A 27,394-nucleotide genomic window follows, 5' to 3' on the forward strand; every position below is an offset into this window, starting at 1 on the left:
TGATGAATTAATCCTGATAAATTGTTTGTTCTAGGATTGTTTATTGTTGTCAGTTTATTGTTGATTTTAACTGGTTGTTGTTGTTTGGTTTTTATTTTTTCTCCTGGATTTAAAGACAGATTGTGAGATACAATGACAAATCTATATCTTGAAGCACCACAGTTTTTCAGTTTATAGTCACTATGCTTTTTCAGCAGGATCCTTGTTGTGTTTGGAATGAAAGCCATTAAAAATATCACTTTTTGATGTGGATGACAACATGAAGGACTTGTTTTACCTCAGACCATTGCCTCCTGTTACACTGCATGTTACACTGGAGGAAGAGAACCATTATATTTGCAATTAGGTTTGTGAGTGAAGCTTGAACTCTTGCAAGGTGCTGTATACAGAAGGACATAGCTATAAAATAACTACTGATGATGAAAATAAAAAGTGTATACATAGAACATGTCAGACATATTTAATATCTCCCACCATTCTATATTAAAAACCTTAGATTTTGGCACCCAGATATATTGACCTGCTCAGTCAGTGGCAAGACTTCAATATCAAGATAACTCTCCTTCAAAGTCTAATATTTTGTTTGCCTTGGTTTTGATCAATATTAACCTCTTGGGTCAATAAATCTTGATACTAGCCTCAAGAGGAGCCATTATCCTTCATAGAAAATGATTATTTCTCAGTTAACCCTAGATTTAATTTTCCTATAATTCATCTCCTTCATCTTCACACATTTAACAAGTCTTCTGAATAAAATGCACTCTAAAATACCTGAGGTGCTCCAGATTTTAAAATTCTAATTAGCAGCTGCCACAAGATTTTTCAGTTCTGTGAAGAGGCTGGAGCCTGCTTTTGTACCTACCAAATTTTGTTGCTTACAAGGCCTGGGAAAAATAGACAGAATGTGGCAGAAGCTGTTACTCAGTGCTCAGAGGAGAGGACTTGTGTTGTATGTAAGATTCCCACCCTTGTACTGCCTGTGAATTACTGGCCAGAAACAATTATAAACTAGATTCTGACCTCTGACTTTGCACCAGTGGCTCTGAAGTAAGAATTTGGATCTATTTATTTCCTCTTACTTATAGAAGGATTAAAAGAAACATTTGTAAGTAGCAGAAGTAAGAATTACCTGCGTGGGGACCTGAGTCTTTCATTATCTGAGATTTAAGCTCCTCTCAAGTTGTCATCTGGAGACATTTTCTCCATTGGTTCTCTGATAATGTAATGAAAATCCTTCAGCCTGTATTTACAAATTAAAGCAGACTTTCATACTTTGGCCACAGCTATAAGATGTGTCAAAATCCATCCCAATACCCCCTCAAACTGAATTTATTACAAGGACAGTTTCTAACACACGGTATTCCCTGTCCTGCTTTTTATTATTGTACCTTTGGTTTGGGGAAGGGGCCCTTCCCTGCAGGGTGACATACACTGGGATAAAGCAGTTCTTGACCCGAAGGCCAAGTGATTTTCAACCCTCCTCTGCGAGAAGCCTCGTGAAGTTGGAACTTCAGTTTCCCTGGCAAATCTCCTCATGAAATCAGCCCCCACGCTACCGCTGTTTCCTGATTCCTTCCAGCCCTCCCCAGGGAAACGTGCCTGTCAGCACAGCGGCAAAGTGTCACTGTCACCATGTCCCTTTCACCGGGGTTTGGTCAAGCTTTTGAGCCAGGAAGGGAGGAGGAGGGAAGGTGGGAGCCACTCTACCACCCGCGGATCCGTGGGTAGGGCCGTGGCTCCCGGCAGTCCCGGCTGCCAAGAGGCGCGTCCCCACCCGGGGAAAAGCCATTTCGCCGCCTATGGCCGGAGCGGCCTCGCTGCCTTCGGACGAGGAACCCCTCGCTTCCTTCACAAGGAAACCGAAGCTGAGCTTCCAAAGCCAGAGAGAACCGAAGGGAGCGGGTATCGCCGGGCTCCGCGCTGCCCCGCGTTAGGCCGCGTCTCCAGGGCCGGGCGCGTTGCTATGGCGGCCCCGCCCCGCCCCTCGCCGCTGCGTCCCAACATGGCGGCGGGCGGCGGGCGGCCGGGGCTGCTGCTGCTGCTGCCGGTGCTGCTGGCCCCGCTGCTGCTGTTGCTGCTGCTGCTACCGGCGGCAGCGCGGCTGTACCGGCCGGGTGAGGACCCGCTGACCGTGCTGTCGGCCGGTTCGGTGAGGCAGGCTCTGCTCAACTCCTCGGCCGCCTGGGTAGTGCAGTTCTACAGCTCGTCCTGCGGCCACTGCATCGCCTTCGCCCCCACCTGGCGGGCCCTGGCTGGGGACGTCAAAGGTGAGGCGAGGCGCCAACGCCGCCCCCTCCGACGCGGGTTCTGCCCGGGATCCCGCGCCCGGTTCTCCGCAGCTCTGCCCGGCGGGAGGCCAGGCTGCCCCGGGGCCGCACCGCGGCCTCCCTCGGGTCGCGGCCCTCACTCGGTGCCCGGGACTCGGGGCGCCCGTGTGGGCCTTGGCGGGGCCTCGCCGAGCCTGGGCACACGTGGTCACCGGGGCGGCCTCGGCATGAGGGGGGTGGGGGGTGGCAGCCGGGCCCCCGGGCTCCCGCGGTGCCTTGCCACGCGTGGCCGTGCTGGGGATGCGGCTGCGGGCCCCGCGGGTGGGGGTCACCGTGCTGAACCCTCCCGTGGCGGCTCTTGCCGGCCGGAGCGGCTCACGGGACAAAGCGAGGCTGCCCGTGACAGGTTGTGTGGGAAGCCGGGGGTAAAACACCCTCAGACGAACACCCGGAGCGATCCCGCTGCGGGTTCCCAGCTCAGGGGCTCTATGGGCGGGTGGGCTGAGGCACAGGAGGTGTTTGGAGTCAGCGCTTTGGGGCAAGATCTTTATTTTCGGAATGTTTTGTAAAGAGATTAGCCCATTATAAAAGCGAAACAGAAAATAAATATTGTGGTCATGAAGGGGCCGGGCTTGTGCTTGGTTTGTATTTTGCAAATTCAGTAGAGCGTGAATGGGCCAGGAGGGAGGGAAGGACAGTAACACAATAACAAGCTTAAATGAGACTCATATTTTCAGATTTATCAAACAGAGACTTAAAAAGAACGGGTGGTCTCCATGGTTTACACTGGAGCAGCCCTGCATCACTGTGTTCCGGGCTGCTCAGGTTTTTTTGGCTGGTGCTGAAGTGTTTGTTTAACTCGTAGATGTAAGGTAAGGAAACAAAGTGATCCCCTGGGTATCAGTTCAGTTCAGTAGCTCTGGTGGGGAGGGCTCCTGAGATCAAGTTTGTAGGAAATGTTATTTTTAATGTAGTGGTGCTGAAAGCTTTTAAACTACTCTTAATTTAGCGTTTGACCCAAGAGATGTTTCCAGGATGTAGGCAGAGAGTCTCATGCATTTATACAGTTCCAGTTTTTGAGAGGGAGTGAAGAGCTCTGGCTTTTCTCTGGCAGCCTTGTTTGGGAAAAGTGTTACCAGTTAAGATGAAGAGGAGGAGCAGTGTTGGGCATGTGGGCTTTCAGAGAAGGGGAAATAGAGGCCTACCTAAAAATAGGTCCTGATGGACACATCACATGCTGAGGGTTGCATAAGTTTGTATAACACTTCCATCTCATTTGATATGTTTGTGCTCAGAATAGGATTAGACTTCCTTGAAGAAAATGAAGAACAAAGAGGTATAAGGCTGCAGTGAAGATTATGAAGAGCCTGATCTGGCCAGAACTTTTATCAAGATAAGACAGGGACATGTTTCCCACAGCAGCATCATACCTTTGTAGGCAACATGTTTTGTAACTTGCCATGACTTCCTCAAATGCACATTTTCTTTCTCAGCTGCAGTCAATGAGAACTGCAAATGATGTTGTGCACTTGTATTACCATAGCCAGTTAAAAGCCTATCTACTTTTTAATCCATTGAGTTTTTATGAAGACTTTAATTTTAGAAGTGGATTTTTATGTTTGTGGACATTGGCACTGCCAGCAAATGCAATTGGCTTCTGGTGTTATTTGACAGCAAAATGTTTCCATTTTAAAGCTGTAATGAATGGGGTTTAGTCAGAGGCTGAGAACAGTCATACTTTTCATTGGTGGCCTCATCCAAAAAGAACCAAATAATCTTTTTCCCTCTTGTGTCTCAACGTTTATTTTTCAAAAATATTTACTCATCTGCTAGGATATTACAGCTGTCTCCAAGGATGCAGGCTCATCTCCATTAGAGAACTCCTAGGTCACTGTGGTTATATTTGCTAATTTGGTACAGTCCAGTGAAATTGATGCAACTGCTTTGTCCATAAGAGGCCTGTGCTAGTGCCAGTAATTTTTATTTAATTTTTCATTTGTGAAATCTTGGCAATACTGTCATTGCAACCTCCCTAGTAGAAGATAATCCTCCTGAAAGATAAGAGTGGTGCTTGCTTTTGTGTGATTTACATTTTGAGTTTGATAGTCCCTCTCCTCCAAGAACAGGCTTTAAGCTTAGAGTCATTGCTGCTGCATCCCTAATCACACATTTGGTTTTATTACAGCAGTGTCCAAAGTGGCCATTATACTTAATTGTGCTTTTCCTGTCTTAAAAGATGATTGAATCTATCCACCAAAATGCCTGTGGGCTGGAATTATGTGTAGTAATTTTCAGTGTAGAGATAACAATCCTTGGAAATCCCATACACAACAACAATTTAATTATCCTCAGGAGTAATCTCTCCTCTGGATTTGTAAGAACTGTTCCACATCTAGCAGTTGTTGTTCCAAATCTAGGAATAATGTTTTCCTTCTAGAAACTGCTCTTTTGACATGTGGGGCAGTGCAGGAACCTTGCTGCTTTTCAGGAATAAACAAAATATGTAAAACTCAAACAGCATGCAGGGAGAGGCTCCTTGTGGTGCATCTCATTTCCCTGACCCAAACTTCACCGTGGAAATTGAGATGTGGGATTACATGTACCTGCTGGAGGCAGTAACACAGCATTTCAGCAAAGAAAGTCTCTTCACCCTGGTGAACACCTGGTGTGTTGGTGTTGTGTGACATTTCCTGAGTGGGAGGGAGGTTTGACCAACCTCCTGGATTGACAGTTTATCCAGTGCCTTGTGTCATTATTTGGAACTTCTTTAGCATAAACAGAAATATTGTTGCTTAATGTGATGTCTCTCATCTACCCCTTTTATGTAGCTTGAGGATTTAAAAAATGCTAATGCTAATTTAAAATTTATCAGCATTTAAAAAAACCCCAGTTTGAGCTACAGTGCCACTGTCAACTTCCAGAGTCTCTTGGCTGTGCACTCCAGAATTTTTTGCATCCTTTAGAAAGCAAAAGCTCCTTTTTAAGCAGAAGCAAATGCTGAGCAGCACACAGCCCAGCTGGTGCTCTTTAACCCGAGTATTTAGCCAGGGATGGGTTTGTATTGTTGGGGGGAGGCTATTTGCATTAGGTTGATACTGCTTCTATTCATTGTGTGGAGGAGGATCAAGACAGGTGGAAAAAGGAGGAGGAGTGGTGAAAGTTGAATGAGAGAGATACCCAGAAGCCAAACTTTATCTTTTCTTTTTTTTTTTTTTTTTTTTTTTTTGCATTTATTTGATGAAATAGACTGTTGTGTCTTTTGTGCTCCTGTGAATACTTGCCCATCTGCTCCAGCATGCTTGTAGTTACTCCTGGTGCCTGTTCAGCTGTTGGCATGTTCCAGCACAACTGAAATTCTCCATCAGCTGCCCCATCCTCCTCCAAAGACAAATGAAGGTCAAGCTAAATTTCAAAAGCAGCTAAGCATGCAACTGTCAATCAGATCTTGAACTTGATGAAGCTTTCGTGCTCTTTGCTGTAAAAGCAAGTTTAATTTTAGTGCTTTTTAAATTTTATTGATACTTGGGAATTGTGGTGTACCTTCCAGTTCTGCCCACAGCTGGGTTGATTTAGCTTAGCTTTAAAAAGGAACTGGCTAAGGAGTCTCTTGGAGCAGTTCTTCCTTAAAGGGATTGCTGCAGCCAAGCATGGATCAAAAAAGATAAGTTCCTAGCAAAATGAGAAGGAGAAGACTATAAATGAGTTGAAAGCTTTTATCAAAGTTATACATAAGCATATTTATAGAAATACTTGTGGTTATTGCTATGAAACATTTATAAAGGAAACTTAGTGATGTTTAAACTCAACTGTTCACCTCTCTGGGTAAAACACAGACATTTTTTATGTGTATCTAATGTATTTCTGAGCAATACTGTAAGATAAAGGAAGCTTTCAGGAGGCAATGTGTGAGCCCTGGAGAACTCTGAGAAGATTGGAAGTTTGGTAAAGAGTGAGTCCTTGTTAAAAGAGCTCTGATACAAATGATGCATCACATTTGTGGCTTGATAGTTGGCAGCCATGGGGATGAGTAACTGTTGCATTCATTTGATTCAAAACCTAGTTTCCTAGGTTTTGCATGCTTTATTTTATGAGCTTAGCTACTGGGAAGAGCTGGGGAGTACATTCTGGTATCTTGCAAGTGTTGGGTTGGCCCCCATTTCATCCTTCTGGATGCAATGAATGTGTTGTGATTCTCCACTGTGCACTGGTGCAGCTGAGGATAACAGGGAGGTTTTAATTAATTGATAAAGCAGGAGATGGTGTTACTCTGGAGGACAGAAACAAACAGCAAATGAGAATTGACTGAGGGTCTGATTTTGATACCCCTGGGATCTCTGGGAGTTGTGCTGTTGTTTGGTGTGGGAAGCAGGGTTATCCATCAGCTGGGATCTGGGATCACTTCTGCTGCAAAGCTGAAAGATGTCTTTGTTTTCAGACTGGGAATCTGCAATTAGAGTGGGTGTGCTGGATTGTGGAGATGAAGAGAACTTTGAGACGTGCAAAGAATACGGTGTTCACTATTACCCAACTGTCAGGGTAAGTGGCATCACCTGCTGCCTCAGGTGCTTTGTAGTAGCTAAAACCATAACTTTTTGTGCAGGCTGTTACACCTACCTGATTGTTATTTACCTGGAACTTTGGTTTTGGTGAGGAAGCTGCAGAGCTGATAGATCAGTACAAGTTGTTGCTGAACACAATAGGTGCTGCAGTTGTTCATAGCAGGACTTTAGTCCTCAGTTCTGCATCTGAAAAAATTCATATTGAAAGAAGGTACCATTCTAAAAAGTGCTGTGTTGTTACATTTGTCTAACACCTAGTCAGGGTGTGTTTGTTAGATAATAACATTTTGTATAAATATTTGTCAAATAAATGTTTGTGATTATTAATAGTGGTGTATGAAAGTAAAACAATAGTGGTATGTGGAAATAAAGGCAATGCACTGAATACATTATCAAGTGATTTCTTGACCAGGGCTCCAATGAAAAAAATGAACCCTTGATTGATCCTTCATTATTTTTCTAATTAATTTGCTTAACTGGCTTTTAAAATGGATCTTTTGTTTGCCAGAAGTGTATCTACCATTGTTCATCCACAGACCTCAGTGAAAGTTTTAACTTCTCTGTCTTTGTCAGTCTGGATGATCATGTTATTACCAGTAAGCACAAGCAGAATCTGATGGATGGAGAGGACTGAATGAGCTGTGTTTGCTACAGTAGGAGAGGGAACATAAGACATGGTGTAGAATTTCTGATGTTCTGCCCTCACAGAAAGAACAACTCATTTTTTTATTAAAATCTTTGGGTTGTAAACTGGTATGCACTCTTTATTAGGCACTGATTTTTTTTCTGGTTTAGTTTTTATAGCAGGAGGCAGTCAAGCTCTATTATATATCCTTGTTTAACCACTGGAGGGAGTTGAGAAAATGTGAATAGTGTTCTAAGTATACATACAGTTGGTGGGACTGATTTAGTATTCAGTTAATTCCTGTTTGTTAATTCTTGCAGTAATGCAATACAATATGCAACATGATAATGCAATAAACAGTATTGAATTATATTTTGTGGTATTTTTCCTCCAGAAGTTGGCTTTATTGTGTATCAGAGTTTGGCCTGGTACCTATGAGCTACCCTTGTATAGTTGAGAAGCTGGTCCTTAAAAATCACATAAATAAATAGGCTAAGGGGGAGAGCTCTCTTCTGAACAGATAGATCAAAATGTGTTGTAATTAAAGCTGTAAAAAGTAAAAAATCTTGAAAGCCTTTTCTTTTTTGTCTAAATTGAGAATGTGATCTTACACAGCAAGTTATTTTCAAAGCAATAATAGATTTTTTTTTCCTCACATAGTACTTCAAAGCATTTACAAAGCAGTTTACTACTGGAGAAAATTACAAAGGTAAGAATGTCCCACTGTAAGAAATTCCCAAAGCAGTTTTCCTGTCTGACAGAACTGTGTCACACAGTGAGCAAAATCCCTTTGCCTCTCAGTTAGTTTATACAAGTACAGATGGGGTGGACACTAAATAGCTCTGTAAGGTAGGATATTACAAGAAATGGCACAATTTTAGACAGGAATACCATTTGTTCAAGAACCAAGGGCTCACATTCCTCCTTTTTTTTTTTTTTTTTTTTTTTTTTTAGTGTAGTTCTTAATTTTCATAAAAGATTGGATAATTTTAAATTCCTTTTTTCCACCACAAACTCTATAACCAGGAGATCCAATTTGCTCAGTCCTGACTGGTGCTTTTTGATCTGTCAGCCACTTCCCAGGCAGTCTGAATCTCATTGGGAGATCCCCTATTCAGATGTTGGCTAACTGAAAACAGGCTTATCCTGTGTGTCTGACAGGATCACAGCTTGAGGTGGTTTGTCTGGGGACAAAAGTAATGTTGTCTTTTTCAATGGATTAACATTTAAGAGGCCAGAGGTCAGGAGAAAGACCACCTGCACCATTAACCCTTCAGGGAGAAGTGGGCTGTAGTGTTACCTGTTAATGTTTGGCATTTGGGAGAGTTTCTGCTTTTTAAGTTATTTCTTTTAAAGCAAAAAAGCAGTCTCAGACTTCATGTATTTCCTCACATCTGCTTTATAAGCTCACCTGGCTCCTTGGTGAGGGGTGGTACCTCCCTGCAGCTTTTAATGGCTGAGGAATAGCCTTCCTGCAAATTAGTGTGAAAATGAACAGAGATTTAGAGTGTAGCACTGTCTGAAGGAGAAATCATCAAGGCAGGCAGATGGTTCAATTTGGAAGAGTCCTGAAGTTTTATTAATTTGAGGGTGGGATGATAGCTTTTAAATATGATCTCATCTCAACATAAAAATGAAATCCTACAACTAAATCCTTAGTCCTTGTTCTTCAGCCAAGTAGTCTATTTTTCAAGTCCAAACCCAAAACCTGATGCAGAAGAGCACGAAAACCTGCACGTGAGTAATTTTTTCCCAGTTTTCTGAAGCACTGCATACATCTTTTTGTAACCTGTACTCAGCAGGAGCAGACAGAGAGCTGCAGACAGTTCGTCAGATGATGGTTGACTTCTTACAGAACCACTCCCAAGAGGTGAGGCCGCCTGCTTGCCCACCATTGGATCCTGTTTTGTAAGTTGTTTGCTTAAAGTACAGCTGTTAATGAAATCAAATGTTGAAGGTCTTATTAAAGATGAAGTAAGCTTTTTCCATCTTATCTTATCTTATCTTATCTTATCTTATCTTATCTTATCTTATCTTATCTTATCTTATCTTATCTTTCTTGTCTTATCACTTCTGCTACAATATTGTCAAAGGAGTTTCCATCAATAGGAGTGGGTGTGTTGCATCCTACCTGTCCTAAATAGCTTCTCTTCTCTTCAAAGGCTCCCTGATGTTGCTTCTCTTTTGGACAAGAAGAGCCATCACTACACTGCCATTGTGTTTGAAAACAGTAACTCCTATGTTGGACGAGAGGTAATGTGTGACTTAGGAATGATGTGAATCTGAGTGCATGTTACAGTACAGCTGAATTTTGTTATGTAGCAGAATTTTGATTACAGGACTGAATTAAAGGGTTATAAACAGGAGGTCTGCATGTCTGGGACAGCACTGACTCAAAGGATTACACAGGGCTCTTGTATTTAGTCACAAGAGGAACTTGCTTATAAATAAATGTGCTGTCATGTTAACTTCTTCCATCCATGTTTTCATGGCACATTTATTTGTCAATTTCATTGTTAGCACCATTCTTTTTTCTTTCAAAATTTGGAAGATTGCAGTGAAAATGATACCAAATTACATTATTGTTGTGTGACTCCTGGAGAGCTGTTCATAATATTCATTTTTCTGGGCAGCTTTGTGATTTCTGTCATTTATACTCTAAATTCCCTGATTCTTTCTTCACATTTAGGCTTTAGGAAATTACATTCTAAATTAAGATGACAGCATAAAATTATTTTCAGAGCTCTGAGGCACTGAGGAAGTGGAAGTCTTTGATTTTTTGCTTCTCCTACTCCCTCAATAAAATATTTGATTTGGCATCATTTCACCACCTAATGAGCCTGCTGTTAGCTTAGACAACTGTTACTTTTCTTTTCCTGCCAAGATCTAGGATAAGTAAAGAAAATAAATTGCATAATTATCTGGGCATGATCTGTGTAGAAATAACAGTTGTCTGTGAAATGGTTCTAATTAGATGTGATGCTGAGGTGGCCCAGTTGCGTAAGTAGAGGAGAGTGGGCTGCCAAAAGCAGGAATTCCTTGGGGAAGTGGGCTTATTCCAGACATTGGATTTCTGGAAGCTGCTGTGTTGATACAAGTGGGCATTACTGAAGAAAAAAAATGTCATGATTATGAAGTTCTTCAGCTTTTTATCACACTTTAATTTTATTACCTGCTGTTACAGGGAAAGACTGAGTGTCATTTGGTTAACAGAAAGTGGAAACTGCTTTCAGAAGCAAAAATATTTGCTAATAAACTTAATTGGATTTGAAGTCATGGACTTTGAAATCAGAATACCTGAAAGTGGTGGATCAGTGTTTCTGCACTACCTGAAAATTTGTCTTTAGACTCTTAAATGTATAACACAAAACCTAAACCATGTTGGTTCCTGTGGAATATCCTCTGGACTGTTTTGTGGTCTATGAGGACATTTTATTTTTCCTTCTAGTATTTTCTTTAGATATTGGGCTTCAAAGGGAAAAGATCAGGGTAGACCAAGAAAAAAAAATGGAAGAATGAATGGGTAATGAATTCCAGAGAAGTGTAAGTCTTTGTTAAATTAAATATTTGTTATTTTAAATTATAATTGTCTACAGAAAATAGTCATAGATGTCTTTCTTGCTGAACAGCTAAATGATACTCTTAAAAGATAATGAATTTCACCAATTTATGTGTTGTCCTCCAGGGCTGGATATTCTTTGGATAATCTATAATTCATGCCATCTTTTTGTTACCCAGGTTATCTTAGACTTGATCCAGTATGAAAACATCATTGTAAAGAGAGCATTGGATTTTGATAAGCCCTTTCTTGAGAAACTTGGTATTACTTCAGTCCCTTCATGCTATCTGGTGCATCCAAATGGGTCCCATGGGTTAATTAACACGTAAGTAGCTACCTGTCAAACCACTAATCCAAAAGGTTGTTGTTACTGTTCCTACATTGCACATGGTATCATTTCACTTTGTATTAAAACATAACACCTTGAGCTAGGACTGAAAAATATAAACTAAAGTGAATATATTTGTTTTATAAATATACTAATTTGCTTTGGTAGTCACTTAGTCTGAGACAAAAAGTAATCTTTATTTTGTCCATTTGTGTGCAGTTTGAAGCCTCTACGGTCTGTCTTTTCTTCGTATTTAAAGTCACTGCCAGGTGTAAGGAAAAAGCTTCTTTTGCCACTTCAGCTCCCTGCTCAAGAAAACAAGGAAAGTACAGAAATCAAGGTGTGGAAAGAGTTTGATAAGTAAGTGATAGCCTGGATTTTCAGATCAATGCTTGGTTATTAGAATTCGCTTGCAGCTTTTGCTTTCCATGTAGGAAACTCTGCTGTAATTTATTATAAAATCCCAGTGCAGTTAAAAATTTTACTTCATTCCATCCCAGGTGTTGCAACTTGAGTTGAACAGGTTGGTCACTACTCCATGTGCCTTCTGCTGCTGAGTAAAACTAAATGTGCTCATGCTTAATACTGGAGAAATTATGGCATCGAAGCTGAGAGACAAACTTTCAGCTCTTGCTTCAGCTTCATCCCATTTCTCAGTATATTCAGGTAACCCTTGTCAATTGGTTCAATTCCAGCATCAAGGTTGCAAGGTCTCTACAATTATGAGCAGCATTGCAGGCAGTTCACAGGTAAAATTACTGTGAGCTTTGAGTATTTGGTTTTTAATTTAATTTAATTAACTCTAAAACCAGCAAAGACTTGTCAGCTATTATCTGCAGCATATAAATCACTGATTTGAATTGTTGGAGAACTTCAACGTGTAATTGGTGTTCCTCAGAAATAAATAATAAAATAACAAGCTGTCACATTTCTGTAGAAAGAATTCTAAGCAGTGCCCAATAAGAAGTGCTTGTCAAATGCAAGTACAATAGAAAATACTAAAGTCACTGTAAGAGGTATTTGTCATACCATATCTGGTAAGGTTTATTTTCACCCTCTTTCCTTCTTGTCTGTTTGAGAGAAGGATGCAAAGGCTTTGCAGAGAGATAATCCCTCAGCATCTTTAGATGGAAAAGATGTAGCACTGAGTGCTTTCATTTTGTACTTATTTGCTTTCATGGGCACTATTAGTGTCAGCTTCTTTCAGTGATTATTACAAAATATTTTATGTGAAACATTCTATTATCAGGATAACTTTGTTAAATTGAGCTGCTTTCCAGCAAGGCAAAGTCCTGTTGATGTGAATCTCAAGTCCAGGTATCTCTCAAACAGGATTCTTTGGGGGAACCTCATGCATTCACATGGATGTCTCTTTATTTAAGAAACTTGAAGCAGAATTTTGTTCTTCTTTTAAAATTGAAGTGAGTACACTATTAGCTAAGGAGATAAATTCAGAGTAAGTCTGGTTTGAATTGTTAATAACATAGATTATTCTGTGCTTTAATATTTCCTGCATGTTATTTAAGAGGTGGGACCAGCTGGTTTCTTGAATGATTGTTGTTTTATTTCTATTTGTTTTTAGAAATAATAATGCTGCTGAACTCCTGCAAGAAGTGTGTACCTAGTAACTGTGAACTTCTGTTTGGTTACATTACTTGCCATCATACTGTCTGGATTTTGTACTCTGAAAGCACTGAAATATAGTTTCTTGTACTTGATGTATGTTTACTTTGGAAAGTGTTTACTTTGGCAAATGAAGATACTTGATTGTGAGAAGGAATTCTTAGGATATATTATTTCCTTTACTTGTCATAAGTTGCCTACTTGTGTCCTAAGAGCTGGTGTAATTAAACTTGACTGTTAAACTGGTGTGCAAAGAACCTATGGTAAAACTGCTGCTTTTGGGAGAGGATTTCTAGATTCAGTCCTTTCCAGCATTGACCTTTCTTAGTCTGGTTTCCTTTCCTGCTCTGTGTGTAACCTACTTTTGCCCAGGAGAAGCCTCCTTTTTTCAGTGTGTCATTTTGCTGTTTGTGGTCAGGCCTAAGGGGAAGCTGTGATTTTTTTTATTTTATTTTTTTTTAACACCAACTGTTTCCTTACTGACAGAGTCAGGGCTATAATTTTGTTACCAGGAAAGCTGGCTGTGAGGCAGAGAATTTAGTCAAATATGAAAGAAATTCTTGTGTGTGGTTATGCCTCACTTGTCTAACTCCAAACAAAATGACATAGAATTACTTCTTTAAGAGAATACAGGGAAACTCATTGAACTTGACACTCCCCATGCCCAGCCCCTCAAGTAACTGCTGCATCCTTCCCCTCCTGGTGCAGGATCCATTGCAATCACTGTGGAGTGGCAAATGTTGAGGTTTTGATGACACCTTCTATATATCAATTTTACCTTCATGACTGGTGAGAAAATGAGCGAAAGGAACCTGACACTTTTCAAGGTTATAAATGTGTGTTTCAGGTCCAAGCTGTACATGGCTGACCTTGAGTCAGGATTGCATTACCTGCTCAGGGTAGAGCTGGCTACACACAAGACACTGGAGGGAGCTGAGCTGAAGACCTTCAAGGATTTTGTTACTGTCTCTGCCAAGGTACACGATTCTACTCTTTGATTATTTGCAAGAATAAAGTGACTCTAACATAAAATTTATTATGTGACATAAGTCTCTCAAAATGTCTTTCAGAATGCTTAAATATATGCTTCCTCGGGAGCTTAAAAAAATAGTTTTGTGGGTTTCTGTAAATGTTATTTTTGAGTTATCGTATGCTGTTCTGACACACAGGATTAAAATGCATTTTAATTTCATTTTATAGAGGGCTTGAAATTAAATAGCTTAAGTATTCTGCAGCATACTGCACAAACACTATAAATATAGGCCATTTATCATATTTTCAGAATAAGTAGCTATTGTAAGTGAGGGGGATTAAAAAAAAAACTTTTGTTTTTAATTCTTGACGTTTGGGTTTCATCAGTGCATACTTGACAAATAGGATTCTATTTAGAATACTAGTAACTAGTAACTAGTTACTAGTAACTTCTGTTAATTTTTAATATAATCACAATATGGATTTAAATTAATTGAGTGTTTAAAAATAGAGGTATTATAGTTGAGTATTTAAAAAATAAAAATTCTACATATTATCTTTGAGTTAGAGGACAACATATGTAACATGATGTGAAAAACTGGAATAATCTAACTTTATAATGTCATCCTAGTGACCTAACCAATATCTCTGTATATTTACTTACTGAGCAGCTCACACTTTGTTTGATTACAACAAATCAGTAGCTTTTTAAAGGAATAATAGGGAAATATGAAATATTTCCAAATATCTGCATTTATCTAAAAATCAGTTTCTTGCTCTGCCCCCCTGGCAGCCATCAGAAATCTCTAGCTGGCCTCATTTCTTTAAGAAAGTGTAGTGGTAATCTTTCCATCATATTATCCCTGAAACATCCTCTGTTCTTCCTGATGGCTCCTGGCCAGCTGATGGCATTTGCTTCCCTGGCTCTTAGTGCCTAAGTGGGCAGTGCTCTCTTTTCCTTGCACGCTCAGCTCTTTGTTTGCATTCTCCAGCACTTCCCTCCTGCTTCTCATCCAGGATTCTCAGGCTCTTTCCATGACCAAACTTCAGCCTATCAGCATTTGTAGTGATGAGGAACCCCTAAGTCACAGAGGGCTCTGCATTCCCTGCTTGGGGAATTTTCATCCAGAATGAGTGGGGTTTTTGTTTTTTGGGTTTTTTTCTGACAATCAGTGCAGAAATCTAGAAATCTCTTGGGTTTTGAATCCTCAGTGAGACTGAAACCTACCAGAGATACTGTTGTCTTTTAGACAGTAATGCATGATATTTGGGGGCTCCTACAGGAGTTCAGGGCAATACTGATTTTTTTTTTTTTCCTACAGACTATACAAGCCATTTTTGAACCCTTGAATGAAACCCAAATGTTTTTGCCATTATATCTGAATTAGATATTATTGATAGTTGGACAATGTTTACAGGAGGATTAGTGTATGTATAGCATGCTCTGCAATAAAGTGTTTTATGTATTTAATGTAGCACACAAAGGTGCTTTATCTCCCCATCTTTTGGAAAAACTGCTCCCTCTGGGAGGATCCTTAGGGAGTGATATGCATACTCTACTTAATTCTGTAGTAATTACAGTCATTTCTAGGGTAAAATAAGGTATTACCTCACACTGATCTGCTGGACACTGATTCTTTAAGTTGCCAGTTAAGGAAGTCACTATTTCCAAATCACTTTGGGAATCACACAGGAGAAGGAAAATGCTCCTGTAGATAACCAGCATCATCTCCATTTACAGAAACTGGAACAAGTGTTCTATAAAAACTAATTTTTGTGATGGATTGTGAGAAGGATTACAGCTTCTCTGCCTCACTTGGGTCTTGTGCTCCTTTCTGAGCTGAATTACCTGACTGGGGAATTCTGTGTAGTCTGTAGTCTGTCCAAAGTTCTTCTGAAGCATTTCTGTGCTGCTGAGGAGCTGCTTTTTACTGGTTAACATTTTGTGCATGCAACTTCTTAATTTTTTTAAGCCAAAGTTAATGTGAAATGGCCTTTTATTTAAAGCAGAACAAATAATTAAGTTGCTCATAACTACAAATCTAAAGCATTTTAAAGGTGGGAAAAACACATTTAGCTAAGGAGAAGTGGCTTGCTGCTAATGAGATTTGTGTTTTGAAATATGTGTTTTGGTTGTGGTTTTGTCTTTTTTTTCTTTTCCTTTTTTTTTCCTTTCTTTTCCCCCTTTCTCTTTTTCCCCCTTTCTCTTTTTCCCCCCTTTCTCTTTTTCCCCCTTTCTCTTTTTCCCCCTTTCTCTTTTTCCCCCTTTCTCTTTTTCCCCCTTTCTCTTTTTCCCCCTTTCTCTTTTTCCCCCTTTCTCTTTTTCCCCTTTCTCTTTTTCCCCCTTTCTCTTTTTCCCCCTTTCTCTTTTTCCCCCTTTCTCTTTTTCCCCCTTTCTCTTTTTCCCCCTTTCTCTTTTTCCCCCTTTCTCTTTTTCCCCCTTTCTCTTTTCCCCCTTTCTCTTTTTCCCCCTTTCTCTCCCTTTCTCTTTTTCCCCCTTTCTCTTTTTCCCCCTTTCTCTTTTCCCCCTTTCTCTTTTTCCCCCTTTCTCTTTTTCCCCCTTTCTCTTTTCCCCCTTTCTCTTTTTTTTTTCCTTTTTTTTTTCCCTCAGCTTTTTCCTGGCCGTCAGCCTGTGGTGAAGTTGTTAGAGACCTTACAAGAGTGGCTGGTGAGCCTTCCATTAGACAAAATCCCTTATGATGCTATCCTGGATCTGGTCAACAACAAAATGCGGGTAAGCTGGAGCTGGTTTCTAGCATAAAACACAGCATTAGTAAAGGATAAGAATCTCTATAAATCTAAGACACCACTTACTGATGGTCCCTCTGTTATAATGGAGTTATAAGAAGGTTAAAATGAAAATAAAATGAAATCATTACCAGAAAAAAAACCCCACATGAAGAAATTGAAATGCTCAATTCTGTCTGTGTCCTAACGAGCAGTCACTGGCATACACACACACACACACACACACACACGTTCCCTTGTCACAGCTTCAAATGACACAAGTTTCCCAGAAGAAATTTTTGAGTTGCCTTTGCTTGCTCTGCCTGGGATCAACAGGATTCTCCTGAAGGTCAGAGTTTAAACAATGGGAAATTTATCCATTGAAATGGGCATTATTCCTGAAGAGTTTCCCAAAATACTCTTTAATTTCCTATTAAGACTTTGCTACTGTAATTCCTGTAGATCTTGCCAAGTCACATGGAATTTTTAGTGTGTCCAGGGAACCTGTGGCTGTGTCATATTTGTGCATATATTTTCTTCGTGCTGTACTTAAGAAAAACTTCAAATTAACTGCAATATTCTGTCAAACCCCTCAGACATTTGTGGTGTGCATTTTAGTTGGGTTGACACCAGGGACAGTACATTGTGTATCATGCAATGTGTTTGCCAGAGGGATGGGGTTTGTAATGGTGCTTCAGAGTATCTCTGACCTAAGGGTTGTTGTAAGTTTACAATTTGTTTGCCTTAAGCATGAATTTGTTAGGTGCAGAAAATCATTTCCTCTTTATGATCTTTATCCTTGCATCTCCTCAGTTTCAAGGTAGGATCAGCTGTGTCTGCTGTTGTGTGCAATGGTGAATGTAGCTCCCAGGGCTGTGTGTATTTTAAATTCTTTTGGTTTTTGTTTATTTGGTTTTTTTTTCAGATTTCTGGGATATTTCTTGCTAAGAAGATTCAGTGGGTTGGGTGTCAGGGCAGCAGACCAGAGCTGAGAGGTTATACCTGTTCCCTTTGGAAGCTGTTTCACACCCTCACTGTTCAAGCTGCACTGAGACCAAAAGCTTTGATGAATACAGGTGAGCAGCAGTTATCTGAGGCACTTGAAGGACAAGACAAATACATGCAGCACTTCAGCTGTGCAATAGGAAAAATAATGCATTAGGCAAATTTTTTTAGGTGTTAATACTCAACTAAGACATTGGGGGAGGAGAGTGACTTGGAGATTTAGCTTTCAGGTTGGTACCAGCAGAGGTCAGAGCATAGCTTTGCTGCAGCAGGGAGGCTCTGATGGAAAGTCTGGCAGATTGTTGTGGCTTAGACATGTGATAAATAAAAAAGGTGGCCCTAAAGCTCTGAGCAATAAAGCAGAAAAAGGAGAGAATTTCAAACAAAGAAATTCTGAACTACCTGAGAAGGGGTGATGATTGTTCATGTTACCTGAGGCTGTGCTGTTAATTTGATTTGGGAAGAATGAGCTTAAACCATACAGTTTAGTAGCTATAAAAGCTGTAAAACCATTAGCCAATCTTGTAATTTTATTTCTTAAATACCCAGTGCTATGGATATTTTGGTGTTTTGGTTTTTTTTCAACTGAATGTACCTCACATCCATCAATCTGTGCAGTGACACACTGCCTTGCAAGCACTCTGTAAAACTGCATATTTTTAGACTTGCAGCATCTTGTGAAGCAGAATGTTAATATTCTGGTGATGGTTGCTGTTTAAGGAACATGCTGGATATATAATCTATTTGCCTTGCACAATGGAAATAGAATTACTACTGCTGGAATACCAGCCTTCCTGTGGTTTTGTTCTTGCCAGGACAGGTTATAGTTTTATTTAGCTTTCATTTAAAACCTTTTAAATGTCTTTTCCAAGGAATATAAGAATGCTCTATGGACTGCTACTAGGTCATAAAACTCAGGAATTTGTAAGTTGCTTTGATTTTTTCAGCTTGCAGGTAGACACACTTGTTCAGCATTACTTGCAATCACAGTGAAAATCTCTCAATTCTTAATATTGATCTGCTGTAGAACAGGGAATTCTTGTTTTTTTTTTTTAATATCTAATCATCCTGTTGTGTTTTTTTTTTTTTTTTATTCTCCTTGTTTTGTTTGATATTTGGGACAGTAAGTTGAATCCCTTTAATTTAGTACTGTACCCTGCCTGGTGAGTTGGGAGGTTTTTTCCTACTGGATGATGCATTAGCTGCTCAGCAGGACCAGGAATAAGTTAAATTCTCCCCTTTTGTCTGAATTGCCAAAAGTGAAAAGTAAAAATGTTCCTAGTATTTAACTATACAGAATTGCATCTTAAATTGTTCCTGTGTTTCAAGTCTGAGCTCTGGTCAGTCTGAAGTTAAAAATACATTGTAGAACCTGAGAACTCTTTGGCACACTTAACCATTGATTTAAATCAGGCCAGATATGTGATGATCACTTCTTATGGTGAGAGAATTGGGTCAGTCTGAGACTGTGGGATTATGTCTTGGGAGGTTTTCCTCTCCTTATTGCTTGTTTAAATCCCATCTACTAAAAAGCATGATGTACTCCCTAATCCTTCCCACCACAGGTAGGGTTTTATGGTTCTTGTCCACTTTAAAGATTAGGGTTACCCTGAATTGCAGTAGTTTGGGAGAAAAGAGAAAAGGAGGATTACACGATGATACATGGCAGATGTTAACAGAAGATTCATCTCTGGGCTGGTAAAAGAAAAACAAACAAAATGAGCCATTTTGCAATTGTTTGTTTTCTTTTTAAAGCAGCTGTATTTTTCTTGATAGTTTCCCCTGCTTGCAGTGTCTGGCAGTCAGTGTGAACTTGATGTGTCTTTCCAGCTAAATGTTTTTATTGGTTTATACCTGAGATGTTTTTATGCTGAATGGTGTAATTTGAGCCTGCAGTGGGATCAGCATAAGGGAATCCAAAGGAACTCTGAGCCCAACTGCTCCATCCAAGGATGTGTGAAATCATTGCAGAGATCTGGACTTGAGCATGCTCAATAACATGAGTTTTTAGGCAGTGGGATCTATAGGTGTGAACAAGACAGGCCTCTGGATTTCATTAAAAAATTACCTGGTTTCTTTGTAATCTGTTCCTGAATTTTAAAGACCTCCCCACAAAATGAATGTTCAAGAGGGTCACATTACACAGAAGAGCAGTTTTATTTACTTTTGTGTATGAATCCCTCTTCCTCCATAAGAGGTTATTTGTAATAGTTATTTTCGTTGTCTGGTTCTGGTTTTTTTCTAAATATATTTTTAGTGTGCTTGGTAAGCCTGAAAATGTGCCTGAAATTTGTTTCAATTTTCCAAAATTATTTTTTTAGCCTTTCTTTTAGTACTGTAATTTAATCTGCTTTAATCTCATATCTTTTATTTATACACTCCTATTCAATCACAGATATTGAATGTCTGAGTAGAGATTGTTTGCTTTTTAGGATTTCTATTCAGCTTTAAAGACTTTTTTTTTTCTCTGCCATGTTTAAAAATAAAATGTTGTTGCTCTAAATAAAGACATTTGTGACAGACTTCATGTATTTCTTATAGAGAGAACAGATAAATTCTCTTGATAATTTTTGGATAGGTTTTGCTGAGGGTTTTTTTTTCCAAAAAACAATGGATGTACAGAGGGCATCTGTGCTACCAGACTGTTGGTTATGCAGTGCCAGAACAGGACAGGGAGCACAGCACTGTAACCTTTGCCTGTAGAACCTACAAAACCTGCATTGTAAATTACAGTGAGAGGTGTTCAACTCTGGGAGTCAGTAATTTGATCAATCTGCATCATAAAACGTGTTTTGTTTGACAAGTGTGTGTTTGTGGTAACATATAGTACATTTTTAAGTACATTTGGGCATAATTTACTAGGTCAATTAAGCATGAATCAGAAAATCTGTGAGACAGAGATGAAACCATTAGGATTTTAATGAATTCTCTCCTGTTTTCAAGCCACTCAGAGATGTGGGCACTACCTGCTGTAACATTAAAGACCAAGGCTAAAGTTCTCAATCTGTAAAGACCTGAGCTAACATCTGAATAAAATAATGATTTTTATTTTTTTTTTAGCATTATCTTTAGTGTGAATGTTAGAGAGAAATAATGTATTTGTATGTATTTTAGGCAGAAGTCCTGAGGTGCTCTTGAAAGTTCACATATTGTTAAGTAGCTGTTATGTGAATGCATTCTGTACCTGCTAAAAAGCCACAGCATTAATAACAGCAATGGGATTCTGCTGCTCTGTAATACCCCAGAGTTATGGAGCAGCAAACAGGTGTCACAGGCACCTTGTAAAATACCTACCAGAGGGGTTTTGACTCTTGGCTTTTCAGTAGCAAGATCACCATAACTTAACACCTGAGCCTGAATGTAGTGGGCAATGCATAACATAAATATTTATTTAGTTATTGGGCAAAATACCAATGGATAAAAAAAAATCTTCTGTGCCTCCAGAAGAAATAGGTGAAATACAGACAGTGTGGGCTTGGGGACTTGGCATGTTTTAACAGTTTCAAAATGTACTCTCATGATGGACTTCTAAAAAAACCAAACCAAAACGTTATGAAAATGCTCCATGTGAAGCTTTTCATGTCTCTAATATCCTAGTGACTTCCTGCAGTACAGGTTCTGTGTGCTTTGAATATCTTGACATTCTACCAGTGACTGGTTTCTCCCCTCTCCAGTGGAGCAGTGAATCTGCAGGGAACAAGAAGGCAGCAGCATTTCCTTTCCTTTTCCCACAGTTCACTTTTATGGACAATAAAGTGCAAATGTTGCAGCTCTGCTTGTCCAGCTGGTGCTAAATCCATCTCTCCTCTGTCCTCCTAGGTCTTGAAGACAATCCCCAAATAGTACTTCAGGTCATGAGGAGATACATTCACCACTTTTTTGGATGCAAGGCTTGTGCTCAGCATTTTGAAGAAATGGCTAAGGAGTCCCTGGATTCAGTTCAGACCTTAGACAAGGCTGTTCTCTGGCTCTGGGAGAAGCACAACGTTGTGAACAGCAGGCTGGCAGGTAAGGAAGGACCTGGCTTGGGCAAACCCACCAAAGGAGCTGTGGCTGCAAGACAAGGCTGTGACATTTCATACAATGTGCTGTGTATTTGAACAGACAGAGAAGCAAATTACTCTCTGTAACAGGAGTATTAAAACAGCAGTATTGTTTGCACCTTGAAATGCCTTTAGTAAATACTGACTTCAAAAGACTTAACTCCACATTTAGATTCCAAGAAGGGTACTTGTGAGTAGAACAAAATGTAAAGCATCCCAATCAGCTTTAACTCTAAAAAGCAGGGTGCTCACCTTGGTGTGAGTGAGCAGTGCACACCCCAGAACACAACTGTCACTTCTGAAATATAATGAAAAAACTTTGTCATTCTCCAAGCTGCTCTTTCTGCTGACATTCCACCTGTTGCTTGATGAGAGCATCTTTCTGGAGTACAAATCAAAGCCTTTTCCAAAGGAGCAATACAGTTCAGCCTAAATTTTTTTTTTCTGTAACCCTGTAAATAGCTGTCCAAGCCTGTCTTCGTTTTGTTCCAGAGAGATTCTGTGTTGAAAATGATCAGAATTGAACAAGAGAGCTTCTCAGTATAAAAGAGCCTAAACTATTAGCAGATCAGTGACTGAATTAAACAAAATTGCTCTATGAGGAAAATTTGTTCCCCCACTGGATTGCTCTGTTTTCTAAAAGTACCATTAAAACACTGGTTGTGTTTAATGCCTTCTGTTATGGGGATATCAAATAACTAAAGCACTAAGGAAAATTGGTTTCTCTTTGCACTTAATCCCTGTCTGCTGTCACAGATCTGTGTAATGGAGCATTAGTTACAATTTAAATATGCTATTTTGTGTTCATATTGTGCTTATGCTAAATTCCCAAGATGTGTGAAGTATTAAGTACTACTGTGAGTGTAAACAGTTTGTCCCCTTTCTCCAGGGAGAAAAAAGGTAAATTATGAGGTACTGAATAAAGACATCTCCTCATGTTTGTTACTATATCCAGGTTGAACACAGGAGAAGGAAGCTCTGTTGACTTGGAGTGGCAATGGAGCAATGTACTTATTTAGGGCATTAAGTTATTGGAAACTGCATGGATATTGATTCAGATGATGCAAGTGCCAGCTAAAATACCCTTTTGGAAACATACTGGAATAAATAATAATGTTAAATTATGCTTTTTAAGTTTGCTAAAAATTCTCTTTGGGAAAGTGACTTATTTTAGGCCCTTAAAGCTGCATCTGTATTTCTGGGGATGCAGATACATGTTTGTGTAGCTTGCCATGGGAAATGGTGTTTGGCTGGTCAGTGAGAACCCCCTGGCAAAGCCTTCAAGTGTGGGTCATGAGATTGCATGTGTACAGCTCTGCCCTATGAAATCTTCCTGTTCCTTTAGAATGTTCAAAACTTACAGCATTTTTTGGCAGGAAAAAAAGCAAGTTTTCTGTTTGTAATCCTACCTGAAAATGTTAACAATAATTAAAATCAGAATCTATTTTTCAAAACTATTTTAAGCATTAGTGTACTAATAACGATCAGCTAAATAATTCAACTTTTTTACTAATTAGAGATTTTTGTTCTAAAGATGATCTCCATCCACAGTTTAAAATGTTATGTTTTAGGGCAGAGCCACCACTAGCTGCCATCTCCAGCTCTTGGCCACCAAGGGGGGAAGGTGGCCAGAGCTGTGGGCAACCAAAATGTCAAAGCTGGAGCGAGTTCAAGGCAGTGTTGAATGTTGAAGTGCTAAAAAGCAAGGTGAAAAATACATCTTAAATATCATAGTGGCTTTTAAAGTGCTGCAGACAGTTTGCTGTGCTGTGAAGAAGCTTAGGGTGGAATGGGTCACGGGACAGAAACATGACAAGATCTGCAGCTTTTGGCCTTGAAACTGCTTGCCACAAACCATGCTCCAGGATTAAACAGTAGTGAGTGCAAAAGAGCAGTTTGTTTGGACCTGGAGTTCAAGTTAACGCCTGAAAGGCCCAGGTGATGGTGTTTCCATGCCCTCTAAAAACAGCAGTTGCAGTATCTGTTGTATTAGGATTTGAACACTTGGAGCTTTCACTGAGAGAAAGGAAAATAACAATTTAGAGTTTGTATTCTGAAAGAGCAGGCAGTGCTTCAGGATGTGATTGGTGCATCCGTAAGGAAACTCTTGAATTTCTAAATTTATCCTTGATTGTCTTCAGTTTAATACAAAGTTTATTCCTCTGTGTGCTTTTTTTGCCAGCTTCACCATGTGGGCAGTGCTTGCTGTGGTTTCCAGTGAAGTGTCTGATGGTTCAGCTTTCCAAAGTTCACTCACTTCTGATTTTTTTTTCCTCTCTCCTCCTCTTTAGGAGATTTGACTGAAGATCCAAAATATCCCAAAGTTCAGTGGCCAACTCCAGATATGTGTCCTGCATGTCATGAAGAAATTAAAGGATTACACAGCTGGAATGAAGCTGAAGTTCTACAATTCTTGAAGGATCACTATAACAGTGAAAATATTCTATATAAATACATTGAAAGCCAGACTGACTCCATTGAAACTGAGCAGGGAGATGCAAAGGAGGTGAAGGACAAAAGCCTCCTGAAGAAACCTAGTGGAAATAGAGAAAATAAGATCCAGGATAAAGAAAACATTCTAGATTCCGACTCAAAGGTGTTAGATAAGCTCATAGCAAACCATGGACCTGTCAAGGATAGCAGTAAAGGTGCAGTTGGCTCAGCTACCCTTAAAGAGATGAAGCAGACTGTGTCTTTCTTAGGGATTGGATTCTCAAACCTAGACATGAGTCTGTGTGTCATACTGTATGTAGCATCCTCCTTGTTTTTAATGATCATGTACTTTTTTTTCCAGATGCGCTCGAAGCGTTGGAAGGTGAAGTCTCACCGTTCATCTGTCTAGGAGTTTGATCCAGAAACAAAGCTTTCCTTGTATGTGGCTGTTCAGTACCAGACACAGCTATGATATTTATGATCAGGGATTTTATATACAGTATTCCTTGTTTAAAACCCCTTTCTTCTCAAGTCATTTCACAAGTGTTCTAACTTCACGTCCAGAGCTCGCTGTAAGGACCCAAACCTTTGACTGAGGCACACACTGAGTGCTGCCAGAAAATGGCCACTGAAGTAAGCATTGCATTTTCCAGGCAAGATTTTTCTCTGGCTTATCATCTATGTCCTTTACTCAGTCTCAGAGTAAACATTACATTATGCAATCAACTCTGCCTGGTTTTCGAAGGGAATTGGATATTGTTTTGTGTACTTCAAGTCAGGGTGTTGTTTTTTCTTTTAATTTTTTCCAGAGCTCATTTTACCTACCAGAGTACTAAACAGCTATGCTGTTACCTGGGGAGAAGCAAGAATTCTGTTTTTTTTTTTTTTTTTCAGAAAACACGAGTTCTAATCTGATGAAACCAACTCTAAATTTCTAAGCCTATACAACTTTCTCAAATATTATTTACACTTCAGATTTAAAGTAGAAAGCACAGCACGTCCAAGGAAGTCTTCCATTCTCCTGTGCATTCCAGCCAAGGATGTGTATGTCTCTGCTAGGATGAGAACTTCTGGGGCAGCTTGTGTCTCAGTAAACTACCTAATTCTGATTGCTAATGCAGTCTTCTATTTTAATGGAGCTGAGAGGTAAACAAGGGCAGGCTCAGACCCAGTGCTTCATTTGCTTCTCTGTTGGATGCATTGATGGAGTGTGAGATAACACACCTCACTCAGATATGAACCAGAAAAGGAGCTGAGTAATTATTGGAACTCAGTTCTGGTTAAGTCCAGCAAAGGGAGACTTTCTAATGAAGGACAGGGAGATTTGCATCACCATGCCAGAACAAATGCATAGAACTGGGAATACTGAGTTCTCTGTGATGTTGGATAACTCCCTTACATGTAGTAACTTCTCTTCCTCTGAGGGGGGGTAAACACTTCACCTGGTTTTTCCAGTCCTGAGCTCACAGAGAGTGTCACCTGCTGGGTGTAAAGTTGTCAGTATTTGGAAGAACAGCCCATTTCTCCTGCCTTTCCTTCTGTTGGGGTGCTCTTCTCTTTGGGTCAAGAAAGGTTCAACTGAAGGGTTAGGCTGAGCTGCTCTGTTCTGGGCTGGGGCAGCAGCTGGGGATGGGGTCGTTCCCTTTATAGATCTGGGTAGTTGGGGTCCTGCCTGGCAGCAATTAGAAGAAACCATGAGAACTGTTACTGTATCTTCCAAAATTACTATTTGGAATAGGAGTTCCTCTCTGATCTTAGCTGTGGGGGATAATTCATGTCCTGGATAGTGAAGTTTATAATCCTATCCAATGTAATTGAGCATGTTCTAGTTATCCATTACCTAATCTTTAGTTAATCCTAATAGGTTTTGGCCTCAATGTTTTCTTGTGGCAGTGAGTTCTCCAGATTAATTATGTTATATAAAAAGGCTTTTCCTTTCAATTCTACATTTGCAACTTTTAATTTAATTGAATGTTTGCTGTCTCTTCTGTTATGTGAGAAGGAATAGTCCCTGGCCAATTAGCTGCATGTGTACTGTCAGTGTGTCCTCTTATACCCATCATAAGCCCTAGCATAAAAAGTTTTAAAATCCTAGCAACAAGAACGGTCTTAAAAGCACAAAAAAACTGAACAGGGAGATTTTTTCATAAACCTTCTTTGTTCACAAAACAGAATGTTTCTGACATGAGCTTCTGCAGCTTCCCATTAGAATAACAAAACCAGGCTTCAAACATTTACTACCCCTTGTTCCTTTAGGCTGTCAGAATAACACACGTGGGACATTAACTCTGGTTATTGTCAACGTGTTGGAGGAAAAACCTTCCCTTCAGATGATGCTGTTGGTCTGATGTGCAGAGAGGGGCTGTTATCTGCTGCTTTCTTGAGCCATTTTCCTTGTTTATTTTCTGTGCCCATGGCTCCTGCTCCATCCTGGGAAACCTGACTCCAGGCTCTCTCTGTGGAGCTGGGGATCAGCTCCTGCCACCCGTGGGCTCTGCCCAGGAGCACCTGGGGGCAGCTGGTGAATTCATCAGCTTCTGATCTGACATGAGAATTTCTCAATTTTAACATAATCTTCACCACTCAGTCTCTGCTTTTTAAGGACCCTCCCTGTCCAAGAGCATCAATTGGTGGTTTTAGATTCAGGGTTTTGATGGGTTTTTTTACTGGACATCATTGATTTTAGTGTTGCTATGACCCTGCTTGACAAAAAGAACCAAAACTCAGACCTTCAGTGGTTTTGTTATCTTTGTTTTTTATAAGAGTGTGAAGATCTGAAATGTGGATGTTGCTTATCTGTGTTGGTGTTCAGCTGCTGTCAGCTAACTGGCCAAGGCTTTCACTTTAATTCCTAGTAGGGACCTCATCTGGAAAAGTTTTCTTGGCTTTATACTCAGTCAAGTAAATCTTGGTTTGCTTGTTCTTATTTTCTATCTTTATAATGACAAATTATATCCTTTTATGTACTCCAGCAGTAAAGATACATTATGCCTGCTGGGGAACGTGTGATGCTTTGCTGTGGCACACTATCAGTGAGTGAGTTACAAAAAATGTTTGTTTTTTAAAAGTCACCTCAAACCACAAATCACCTCATTCTTAGAGCTTTTATTTGCATATTATGTTGAACCACAGGAGTTTCTGTGATGCCATGTTCATTTGTGGATCAAACCAAACTGGTGGCAGCCAGGAGAAGGATTTCTTGGCCACCTTTGCTCTTCGGTGTTTTTAAAGAGGAAATACTAAACCTGCATAG

General features: G+C 40.0%; 1 protein-coding gene across 2 annotated transcripts; it reads left to right on the top strand.

Annotated features, from left to right (window-relative positions):
• Positions 1–1,745: 1,745 nt before the first annotated feature.
• Positions 1,746–26,347, top strand: QSOX2 (quiescin sulfhydryl oxidase 2). Of its 2 annotated transcripts, none has more exons than XM_030461400.1 (12): positions 1,746–2,267; positions 6,703–6,803; positions 8,112–8,160; positions 9,254–9,359; positions 9,614–9,704; positions 11,190–11,335; positions 11,558–11,698; positions 13,809–13,938; positions 16,545–16,667; positions 17,586–17,736; positions 21,485–21,673; positions 24,000–26,347. In XM_030461400.1, the coding sequence occupies exons 1-12, from the start codon at positions 1,964–1,966 to the stop codon at positions 24,548–24,550; spliced, it is 2,082 nt and encodes a 693-aa protein (XP_030317260.1). In that variant the 5' UTR covers positions 1,746–1,963; the 3' UTR covers positions 24,551–26,347. The 2 variants fall into 2 exon arrangements, with proteins under 2 accessions (XP_030317260.1, XP_030317261.1); XM_030461401.1 differs by having other exon boundaries at positions 1,986–2,267; positions 9,251–9,359.
• Positions 26,348–27,394: the final 1,047 nt, after the last annotated feature.

Source organism: Calypte anna, chromosome 17 (assembly GCF_003957555.1).
Source record: "Calypte anna isolate BGI_N300 chromosome 17, bCalAnn1_v1.p, whole genome shotgun sequence".
Classification (NCBI taxonomy): Eukaryota; Metazoa; Chordata; class Aves; order Apodiformes; family Trochilidae; genus Calypte; species Calypte anna.